This window comes from Amia ocellicauda, chromosome 19, assembly GCF_036373705.1.
Source record: "Amia ocellicauda isolate fAmiCal2 chromosome 19, fAmiCal2.hap1, whole genome shotgun sequence".
In the NCBI taxonomy this organism is placed as follows: domain Eukaryota; kingdom Metazoa; phylum Chordata; class Actinopteri; order Amiiformes; family Amiidae; genus Amia; species Amia ocellicauda.
The window spans coordinates 10,191,413-10,202,766 of record NC_089868.1 but is presented as its reverse complement, the minus strand read 5'-3'; the positions used below and the strand labels follow the sequence as shown (position 1 = coordinate 10,202,766).

Sequence of the window (11,354 nt, the reverse complement as noted above, 5' to 3'; positions counted from 1 at the left end):
GAGATCCATTTCACAAACTATTAGCCAGGAAATAGACCTCATGCAATAAAGTAAATATATTTCTCAGATTTTACTATTATTGGGATTTTAGCATGAACTAGTGGAATGAAAAATCAATTGTATTCCCCTCTATCAATTATAATAAAACAGGAGGCAGAAACAGATTTAAGTTAAGCACTTTGTTTACATGAACTCAAAACAAACCCACCAATCCAAGGGCCTGAAATTCAAAGATTGCTTCAGTGTTTCTGCTCCTTAAAAAGGGTGTGAAGCCACCCAGGGGATAATTTACTGATTAGCTAAACATACATGAGGCAGCAATGTGCTACATTCTAATGTTGGCCAATCAGTTTATTAAGCCTCCCAGACCAGCACAGCAAGTATATGTGGCAAAAGGGAGTTCAACAATTAGAGTGGAAGAACACTTAATGTAATTGCATAGAAACAAAAAATATATTTTCTTCACTGCTAATCAATTTGTAAGTAATGTAGTGAAGAATGTATGATAGATATCTATGAGATTAATGTTTTGTGCTGGAGATTGCAGAAATGATCAAAGATCTTTATTATAAGTAACAATGAATGGATAGATAATGGAACTATATATAGTATTGTCAATGTTACTGTACACAGTTTCGAATTACCCACTTGAGATATCAACCAGTGACCATAAAATGCTGAGCAGAATGGTAATATGGTCGAATAGCAAATGCTGATTGTTTTCTTTTTTCTTTTCTTTTCTTTTTTTAATAATATATTACATATAAAACATGGTTAATAACATTTGCAGAACCGATTTACTATATATAAATATATTTTAAGATTTACAACAACTTCATTATTAGTATTATTTCTTGGCAGATGCCAAAAGCATTAGGATGAAAACCATGATTACTTCACCCCCCTCCTGATATAACACACAACATAGCTGTACATTGTATAATAAATGGGGGGGGGGGGTAGTCTCATGTGGATTACAAGGTACAAATTCAGCAAAGAAGTCACCTGCTTTTTTTATTACTGTAGTGTGCCTTTAAACAAAGCTCGCGTTCTGGTAGCCGCAGTCCTGCGCAGATCTGCACAATTCCACCGCTCCCATTGGTGCAGCCTCGCACATCCACGCAGACCTGCGGAAGTCTGCCCAATACGAACACGTCCAAAGTCTACAGCCGCCGATTACGTAAATACTGTATATGAATGACGTGCGCACTGTAGGCAGTGCCTGTACAGGGACCAATCAGAAGCCTGCTTGTTGGAAGGTGAGCCTGTCAGCTGCTCGGGAAATAATGTTTTGGAAGTAACTACAGTAGATGTTATGCTGATTTGTTTTAGTTTTTTCAAGGGCAATAAAACTTTATTATCCTGAATTTTGATCCGCGTTCCATACAGTAAGCTTTTACAATCATACGCGATTGCGGAAGAGCTGTAACTTGGGGCTACAGCGGGAGCTCCGGACTTGACTTTCAATCGGACACATTTTGACGAGGGAAGTGGCTGTTCAGGAGACGGATCGAAATGTCTCCATTTCAGTAGACAGCGAGATCACCCCCGAGAGAGATTCGGCTGTGTATGCCTGACCGGACGCCACCAAACTGGATCACAAGGCGCTGGAAGTCGGGTACAAGCCGGGTCCGGCTGGGGCTCTGACCCCGCAGAAGAAGATGAAGAAGCGGAAGGAGCTCAACGCGTTAATCGGGCTCGGCGGGGAGAGCAAGAGGAAGAAGACCAAGAAGGGCTCGGGACACCGGCTCCTGCGCACCGAGCCGCCCGATTCGGACTCCGAGTCCAGTTCGGAGGATGACGAGTTCGGCCACCTGAGCGCCGCCTCCGCGCTGGGGAAGTGAGTGTCGCCCACAGTTGCACTTCAGCGCCAACGCTTTTGTTTTGATTCCGTCGCTAATACGACTTACACCCCCCCCCCCCCCCCACAGCGACTGCAACTCTGTTTGGTAATTGCAAGTTGTAGATAATCTGGAAAGGAAAGGCAGACACACACTACTAATTAAAACAAATACTCTGTCACGCACTTCCTCTTTACCTGTAGTGCATGCATAGTTCATATTATTTGCAAATCAAATGCTGCCACTATAACTTCTCTGCTTCTACTTTACACCTCACCCACATAGCCATGTACATTGAATGCATCTAATAGCATTTAACCAGAATGTAGTCATGTGCTTTAGGGGGGTATTCTGTACATGATTTTCCATATTCCTTGATGTTTGTTCATGTATGTGTATGTGCGTGTTTGGTTCTACCAGGAGAACATATGCACAGTGCTGCAACATCTGCTACCCTTTGTGTGCATTCATCATCCTGGCTGCTTGCGTGGTGGCCTGCGCTGGTTTAATATGGATGCAGATCGCCCTGAAGGAAGATCTAGATGCTCTGAAGGAAAAGCTGCGTACAAGTGAGTCGACCTGAAAATAAGCCGTGGAGGATCCATTTCATGTCAGTGTACATGCATCTTACACATAATTCTAGCGATGCTTTCAACATCCATGAAACAAAACCACTGACCAGAGTTGGGAGTAAAATTGTGTCTCACAAGAAAAACACCGAACTTTGCACCAGGCACAGTTTCAGATAAGGGTGTCTTTTATGAGCTCTTTGATTGAGTGGTGCTATTTTAAATTATTATATTTTCCAAACATCAGATGATTAGGACATTTGGAAACTTCACATCAACATGAACAATACACTGAGTTTTTGTTGTTGTTGTATTTGTTTCATGGTTAAATGGTGCTTTGTAAAACTGAAGCCACCCTTTCAATAAGCTTGTCACTCTCTATAAAGTACACGCATGGTAAGCATAGAGAGGAACCCATTTATTACCTCCTGTCTGGATCTTCTCGGATGACTCCCCTGTTCTCCCTGTGGCAGCTTCCCCACATCCTCCAACTGTGACGGAGAGAATCAAAACACAATGAGTCAATGTGAACCAGGTCCCTCAGGGTTCAGACCTCCCACTCATTGAAATTGTTTCTGTCACCACTGTAAATGACTTATATTTTCAAATTACTTGTTTACTGTTGAGTATGGCTTCTGGGTAAACTTAAAACATGTTCTAGAAGTGTGCCTAATACATTGGATGGAGTGCATGGCCAATTGGAGACGCATGCAGAGATGGGTAAACAAATGTAATAATAAAAGATAGATTTCAGTGGTATCATTTGAAACTGTATATTGATGTTGGGAAAAATCCATCCATAGAACTTTCTGCTTGTTGTTTTGTGTAATGTGATGACTTTCAATGCATATTTGATTTTAATTTTCAACACCAGCCTTCCTGTTTGCATTCAAATGTGGACCCAATCTTTGAAGGCCTTGATTTGTGGTACTTAGAACCACAGTGTGCTTGTTAGATGTGTGAGGCATTGGCAACTGGCAAGTATTGTGTGAGACTGTTGTCAGTGCTCCTGTATTCTCCTCTTTGCTTTGAAAAAAGCAAATATTGCATTAGTCAGAATCGAAAAATTAACTCCGGCTGTGGCAGGAAGAAGTGTTTTATGTCAGAAATCCGACATCACGTTATACAAATGCCTAAATCTTGACTTCTTCTCATCAGAAGAGTGTAGCAGAGCAGTGATGCTTTTCTGTTAGACAGAGCAGTGATAAACATCTATGTGACTATCGACCATTAATGATTCAGGAGTATCTAATCACAAAATGGATATGAATGATTTATTAGTGGAAAGAATATCCGCAGAGCTGTATTTAGACGAGCACTGAAACATTTGGCATTGAGAGCTGGGTAATAATGCTGTGTGACAATTATAGAAGATAAATCATTTTTATTTTACTCTCATCAAATAGTTGTATTTTTTTCTCCCATATTCAAGAGGTCTGACTAGGTACAGGAGCACTGTCATGGTTTGTGAAATTAAAATGTCTTTCAAGTGAAGTCAGGCCTAACCCTTTTTTATGTTTTTTTTTTTTTTTTTTTTTCCTCTTCCAGTGGAGTCCAGCCAAAAAGTATCAGCCCACGAGATCCCCAAACTCAGCGAGGACTTACTAGACAAACAGAAGAAGCTTGAAAATATTGAAAATGGAGATAAGGGGCTGAGTAAAGTGTGGTCAAACATAACAGAAATAAACAAAAAGGTACATTACATTACATAACGGGATTATTTGTGCAGTGTGATGTATTTGCCCTACTATATTGGTTAATTGAGGTTGTACTTCGTTAGATTGCTACATATAATATACATATATAATTCCCAGAATTCCCAGAATATGTACATATACAGTATTAACAGTGATACATTTTTTTAAGGAAATCAGTATGTAGTGTTTTACATAAATAGTAGATTTCTGCATGCTTAACACTGAACTTAATACATACACATACGGGGCTAGAAAGAAAGACAAGTGTCCTAAGATCATAGAACACAACTGAGTCATATTCTATAATGTTTGCTTTGGATTACAGCAACATCCTGGACGTTTGTTCTGCTAGTGCTCAATCAAAGTCCACATTGCTGTAATCAGTTCATGATTTATGGTACTGAGTGAAGATCTAACATGGAGGCTGTTCGGGTATTGTGTCAATTTCAGGAAAGTAATGCTCATGACAGTGAATCCACAGCTCAAGTTAATACATACAAAAAACAACCAATTATGGTGTTTCAGGGATTTCCTCAAACTGCTAACTGTAGGCTGTAGATCTTTAGAGCTGATCATATTCAGATGTCTGAGAAGCACATGGAATTTTAGGCACAGACTTTTTTTTTTTCTTCAATGCTGTATATTTATCATCTTTCTTTTTTTGCTGATTAAATGTCACTGCCTATTTTAGATCAGTTTGCTTGATTCTGCTGTCAGCCACCTGAAAGCAAACATAAAATCGGCTTCTGATTTGATCAATCTTCCCACCACAGTTGAAGAGCTTCAAAAGGTAAAGATTTTCACCTGTAAAATCCTGAAAATGTATCTTGTCTTTACACATCCAATTTGGGTAAAGCTATGTCTGTATCTTCAATGGACATGCATCAGTTGAATGATCTCTTGTGGGTTTATTTTCTATTGAGGTAAACTCCAGATTAGAACTATTTTTGATAGTATTTAAAAGGTAAGGCTTTATTTGTTTGTTTTATGTTAAGAAATGTATTGTAGTTGGGCTCACATTTTTATTTTCCACACATTTCTCCCATTTCTTATCTCAGAGTGTTGCCACAATCGGGAGCACGTTAACAAGTGTGCAGCATGACGTTGAGACAATGCAGACCGCGCTCGACGAGCAGAAGAAAACGGTGATTGCAGTTAGAAAAAACATGGTAAACTGCTTTGTGAACAGCTACGAGCACTCTTTATTGTGTAGTTCATTCACTTGCTACCTGTACATTTGTTATTAACCTAAATTGGTTATTCTTTTAACTTGTTTTTTTTTTATTACAGGATGAGAAACAGGATCGTGAAAGTAAAGAAACAAACAAATCGTCTTCTCCCACTTCCACAGAACAACCACCAGCCGATAACCGGACATCATGTTTAATACTCAAACAGGTACTGACATCGGAATAACCGCTCCGATCTTTCATTTATTCAACTGAAAAAAGGTGTTGCAAATGTCTGCAGTTTTTAATGTAATCTCTCACTGTGATGTGTATATATTTATATGTATATATATATTTTTTTTTTTCTCCTTACATTCTTCTCTGTTGCCGGCTTCCCTTAGATTAGTAGTCACGAAAAGTAACTTTAAAAATGCTTCCTGATCGTAACGTTTTTGTATCGAAACCAGTGTTATCTGTTTTTCGTTCTACTTCAGGAAATGCTGTATCTCCAAGATGCGATTAGTGAGCTGAACGCCACCCAGGTGCTTTACCAATCGCACAACGACGAGCAGGTGCACAGCATGAACGCAACCATTGGCGGCCTCAAGCAGAGGATGTTTTCACTGGAAAATGATTTCCTCAGCTTTAACGTTACACGAGCCCCTCGGCACAACATGAGTACAATGGTATGTCGTCGCATGTTTTGGTAAACCATCTTTTTATTTCCTCTGTCAGCCAGACAGAGCTAAGATCACAATACAAGCTTACTTTAGTGATATTCAGTTTATGAACCACTTTGCTTGTACATGACTAGTGGTGGCTGGTGGCGTACAATCTGAAGAGACACCCTGGATGTGACGGATACTCTGTTCACTCACGCTGGAGTTCGCACACAGTTTAATCACGTCTACATACTACAATTGATGATAACAATAACATATTTTACATTCCATGTGTTTTGTTTATGGTGATGTTCAACTTGTGATGTCACTGACTAAAACACGTCCTGATTGCGGTTTATTGGCATCATAGAAAAATAAATACATCGTTTTTTATATGTAATTTTCTTATATTTATAGCGCAAAACAATACATGATGTATATTTATTTTTGAATGGTATTAAATCATAGTTTATGGAAATATAGTTTATTTTTTTAGGGTGTTGGGCTCTACGGTAGCTGTCTTCTTAACACTCTAAGAATATGCAGTCCTATTATTTACTGTGCATACATTAAGACATTCTCTTCTCATTTATCTTATTAAATAACCCCTGTCCAATTGTTCTGTTTTTAACTTAATGGGGAATTTGTTCAGTCAATAAACTTAATCTGCATTTTATTAAAATGATCATATACTAGCTCTCCAGTAGCCTAATGCTAGTTTTTTTTATGCAAGAGATGAGTGTTCTCCTCCTTCCTTCTCAGTCGTTCCCTAATCCCCCACACAAAAGTAGATAAGGGACTCTTGCTAATGTACACATTCCGTGTTCTAGGACTCTCGAACCGAGGAGCTGAGAGAAAAGCTTCAGTTGATCAATGCCCTGACTAGTAAACCACAGAGCGAGGTGCATCCAGGGGAAACGGATCAGGAACCAGAACTGAAGCCGGCCTCTGGTGAACCTGGACCTGCAGGAATAAATCCAGAGCACGTCTTGGCCAGTTCTGAGATAACACCAGACCAAGGACTGCCTCCAGATAGTGCCAAAGCCCCCGACGGCGACCACTTTAAGGACCATAGAGAAACAGACAATCAACACCTCAATGGAAGCGAAACGCCACCAGACACTGACCGCATCAGTGACAGTAATGTGGAAAAAACGGTCAAAGGCTTTCCAGCTGCCCAGGAAATCTTTCCACCAGAAGTTGTTAAAAAAACTGAAACTGGAAAATCACCTCTTCCTTCTATAAAGGGTAAGACTGCAATCTAAAAGTAATAATAGTGTTCATTATGTGTCACATTCTCTCTCAGATTCTTATCGTTCTTCTTATTTGAAATGGCTACTTATCTCTTCTCTCTACCCTCCCATGCGGAATTCCTCATTGTTAATCGGCTTGGCTCCACACTGAAGCCCAGATGGATCTTGCAGCACATATTGAGATGCGGTTATATTTCTTAAAGCACAAAAAGCAGAGATAGTCTTTTATGCAGTTCTCAGTGATAAGACAGCGGGCTAAACAGGCACATTATAAATCATAGCAAGTGGAGGAAGCCCCTGTAATTCCGGTCACAGTTGACTCCGAAAGGAACGGAGGGCCCAACCGTCACTCCCAAGTTCACGTCTAAACCCATGGTTCTGGAACCCCCACATAGAAACAAAGCTTGACATCCTGTAGGAGCCAAAAGCTTGTATTTTTCTGTAATGTCGTTTGCACACTCAGCTGCAACAGTAAACATAATGAAATGTAAAATAGTTTACACAGCACTTGTTATTTTTAACACCTCAAAATTGTGACAGTTTACCTGCTGATGCAGATGATAGCAGTTTCTCTGGTGTTTTTCTAAACAAAGCATATTGTACACCAAAAAAACACACAGAAAAAATTTAAGTAGGGCATCTAAAGGAGAATAAAATATGCTTGCGAGGTGCCAGGAGACAATAGAATACATTCCATAGTTTCTAAATTTGAGATGCTATATACTGTGAGAAATTATGATTGTGTGTTTGCAGAATGACCAGCAGAGGGTAGTATTATTTAACCAAGTGTTTCAACTTCGGGGATATATTTCTTGCACTGTATTTTAATGCAGTGGCAAATCCATTAGTGAAAATGACTGTTCCTCCAGCTATTGAATCCTGTTCACCCCATGTATGGCTTTTGTCCACAGATGGCTCTTCACAGACCTCAAATTCTACCAGACTTCCAAGATTTCTATCACATGTTCTCTCCAATAAAGAAACGGGAAGACCCTTATCCTTGCCAGGAATCGGAAGTTTAAAAGGTAACCCACCAGGCTACGTCTGCTTATTTTGCTTATACTGGAATTGGTGTGAACAGCTGATTTATTCTAGGGAGGATTAATGGACCCAATCTTTTAATTCATAGATCTACAGGAGTTCTTCCTTGGATTGGGAGAAGGTTCTTCTGAAGGGCTCTCTTACGATGAACTGAAGAAGCATTTTGGATTTTCAACGCCTGACATTCGTGAACTGGAGAGTTACGATGTTGACAAAAATCAGAAATACTCGCAGGCTGAGCTCCAGGCTGCCACAGGACTGTGAGAAACAGTGTAGGAATGAAAGTATTAACTGGACAAGCTCTGAAGGTCTCAGATATGCAAGACTTCATTGCTGATGTTGCACTTTTAAATTAGTATTTAACCTGTCTGCAATGTAACACTTGCACTCACTTATATACTTCTGCACGGTATGCATTTTGCCATTTTAAAATCTCAGAAAATTTTCTTCTGTTATTTTTTGTTCCTTTTTTTTTTTTTTTTACGTGGTGCATTGACAATTAAAGTTTATTTTATGGTTCCCAGAGAAGAAAAGATTAACAAAACTGTAGAACAATTTAATCTGATTATTTCATTGATGGTGTGTTCAGAAATTGAAGTAGGCCTGTAAGTGAAGGTGCTAAAAGCTAAAATCTAAATATCAAGAATAATTGAACTGACATTTAAAAAAATGTATAGTGCTATTACTTATCCAGCAAAACAAATTCACAATTCTGTTTATGATTTGTGGGGGGAGTGGGTTAAGTTTTAATTCTGAATGATGGGCTGCACAAACTAACAAGGATCTAGCCTTTTTTGCTAAAAGCTTAAGTTGCCCTAACAACATATAAAAATGCTCACACACTGATGTGATGGATCTCTCTCATTTGTTGGTGACATTAAATTATAATTCCAGGTGATAATTCCATCTGTCAAGTTTAAATTTCCAAATTAAGACCTTTGGAGTTTTAATGTTTATATCTGTTGTATAATTTGGTCTTGTGTTACTTATTTATTATTATTTTTTGGTGAGTGAAATTGTAGCATAACTGCTGCTTTCAGGGCCCAACCTTACTGATTTAACCATGTATTTTAATTCCTTTGGACAGTTTACAAATCTGATAGGTTGGAAGGGCTATAAATAAAAGCTTTGTAGTGGTTAGAAAATACATTGAGTGTTTTAACCGTACAATTATTTATAACAATCAGCATATATAGCAATAATAATCAGTCTGGCGCTTTATTGAGTATAGAGCGTGAATATTCAGCTATGTTTTGACAGGGTTTCGTTTTGAAAAGGCTGATATGTAAAATATGCGTTTGAAGTTTAAATGCATTCAGATGCACAATTGTAACAGGTAGCTAGACAAGCACTGAGCACGGTTCCCAGAATTCTTTGTGAATGTTTAACTTTTTGCTCTTGGGAACAATGTGTCAAATGCCTGGGGTTGTGACCATAAAGGATTTGTTTGCCAGAAATGCACAAACCTCCACTGCATTTTATGGCATGCTAATGTTTTATGATTTGGGACCCATTATCTCCAGTACAGTCATTTATTTATATGAGGTAGGATTTTAATAATAGCTTTGTGTATAATACTTAAATCTACAGTTTTTTTTTATGTTCTGTATAAATAGCTTCCAGCACTGTATATTAAAAATGGAGGCAACTTTATTAACATGTGCTATGCATGTTTCACAAAATGTAATATGAATAAATGTCTAATTTATCAAAAAAAATAAAATAAACCAGTTTGCCTGTCTTATTTACAATATACCAGAATGGAACACGACCCAAAGTCCAATAAAATGTAGTGTTTAGCCCAAAGTGAATGTGTTACAGGACAATGTGAATAACTACACTTGGAAATTATGAATAATACATCATTTTATGGTTTATGTGGTTGTATTTGTCATTAAAATAGTGTAAATGACTTTTAAGATGCTGTACAGTGAATATTTTGTACACCAGGGGGCACTCCATACTTTCTATTCAAATACCTAATCCTGCAAACATCAGATTTAACATACACCATTAACGGATTTTTTTATAATTCAGGCAGCTTTCAATTACATTTCTATCCAGCATTTATTATTCCCAATGATCTGAATGCATCAGCGAAACGACAATCTTCCCTTCGTTGTGGAAATCATGTCATTAAAACGCACAAATGTACAATCTTGTAAATAGACTACCAGGTTAATGTTGAAAGGAAAGTACTCAAGACTTTGTGTCACGATGTTCGTATGAATTATTTAACATATCATGAATGATTGGGACATGTACTTGAAGCATACTTGTCTGCAGCTATGCCAATATAAGTAATTATGTGTACAAATTAAGGTTTTTACACCACAAATGACAAGCAGTCAGGAAAAATACTGCTACCATACTATGATGGTAAAAACGTATAAATAAATGTATACATAAAATGTCCTTTTACTTATTTGTGAGTGTCATGAAACATCTTAAAAATGCTGGAGATTTGATTGGCACCAGTGTATCACCTCTATGTAACTTTTTATATTAAATAATGTCTGTAACAAAATAATGTCTTATGTAACCATTAATGTAAAGTTCATTACTGCACCCAAGAGTCTGTTTTCCGTTTAATCTTTACAGAGATCAATTGAGGAAAGAGAGAGGAGAAAAAAAAAAAAAAATATATATATATATATATAGTGTGTCTGCTGAGTGACTGAGCAGCCGATGTAACAATAGCAATTCTCACATTCTCTTACTGATCAATCAGCCAGCTAACTCCAAGCAGACAGATAGCACACACAGTCTGTTAATTAGGGCAATGGTTCAATATTTCGATGAACACTTACAGTACTCCCACCCTTTATTCGGAGATTGATTGAATTTTGTAAATATTGTGAAATAAACTATACTTATTTAGCAGGGATATATTTCCGGTGGTTGAGCACTGATTTTGCCTGGAGAAATCTGTAGAGATTCCAGTTAATTGAACTGCGAGAGGGGGGTTAAGAGAGTAGGTGTGTAAAGACTTGAAATCAATGGAGAGGTATACCTTTCACAATGTTATAGAAAGCTCCAGATTATGATTGTCAAATGCCAAATTCACAGATTCGGCTTAGAAATAATTGGTCACAATCGGATTCCCCTAGTTGTACAACTGT

The 11,354-nt window shown here is 38.0% G+C and overlaps 1 protein-coding gene across 1 annotated transcript; it reads left to right on the top strand.

The window, feature by feature from the left end:
- Nucleotides 1–1,283: 1,283 nt before the first annotated feature.
- On the top strand, nt 1,284–10,151 carry efcab14 (EF-hand calcium binding domain 14). Its single transcript, XM_066692018.1, has 10 exons — nt 1,284–1,840; nt 2,262–2,410; nt 3,959–4,104; nt 4,799–4,897; nt 5,166–5,276; nt 5,398–5,505; nt 5,771–5,962; nt 6,769–7,186; nt 8,103–8,216; nt 8,321–10,151. The coding sequence occupies exons 1-10, from the start codon at nt 1,662–1,664 to the stop codon at nt 8,494–8,496; spliced, it is 1,692 nt and encodes a 563-aa protein (XP_066548115.1). The 5' UTR covers nt 1,284–1,661; the 3' UTR covers nt 8,497–10,151.
- Nucleotides 10,152–11,354: the final 1,203 nt, after the last annotated feature.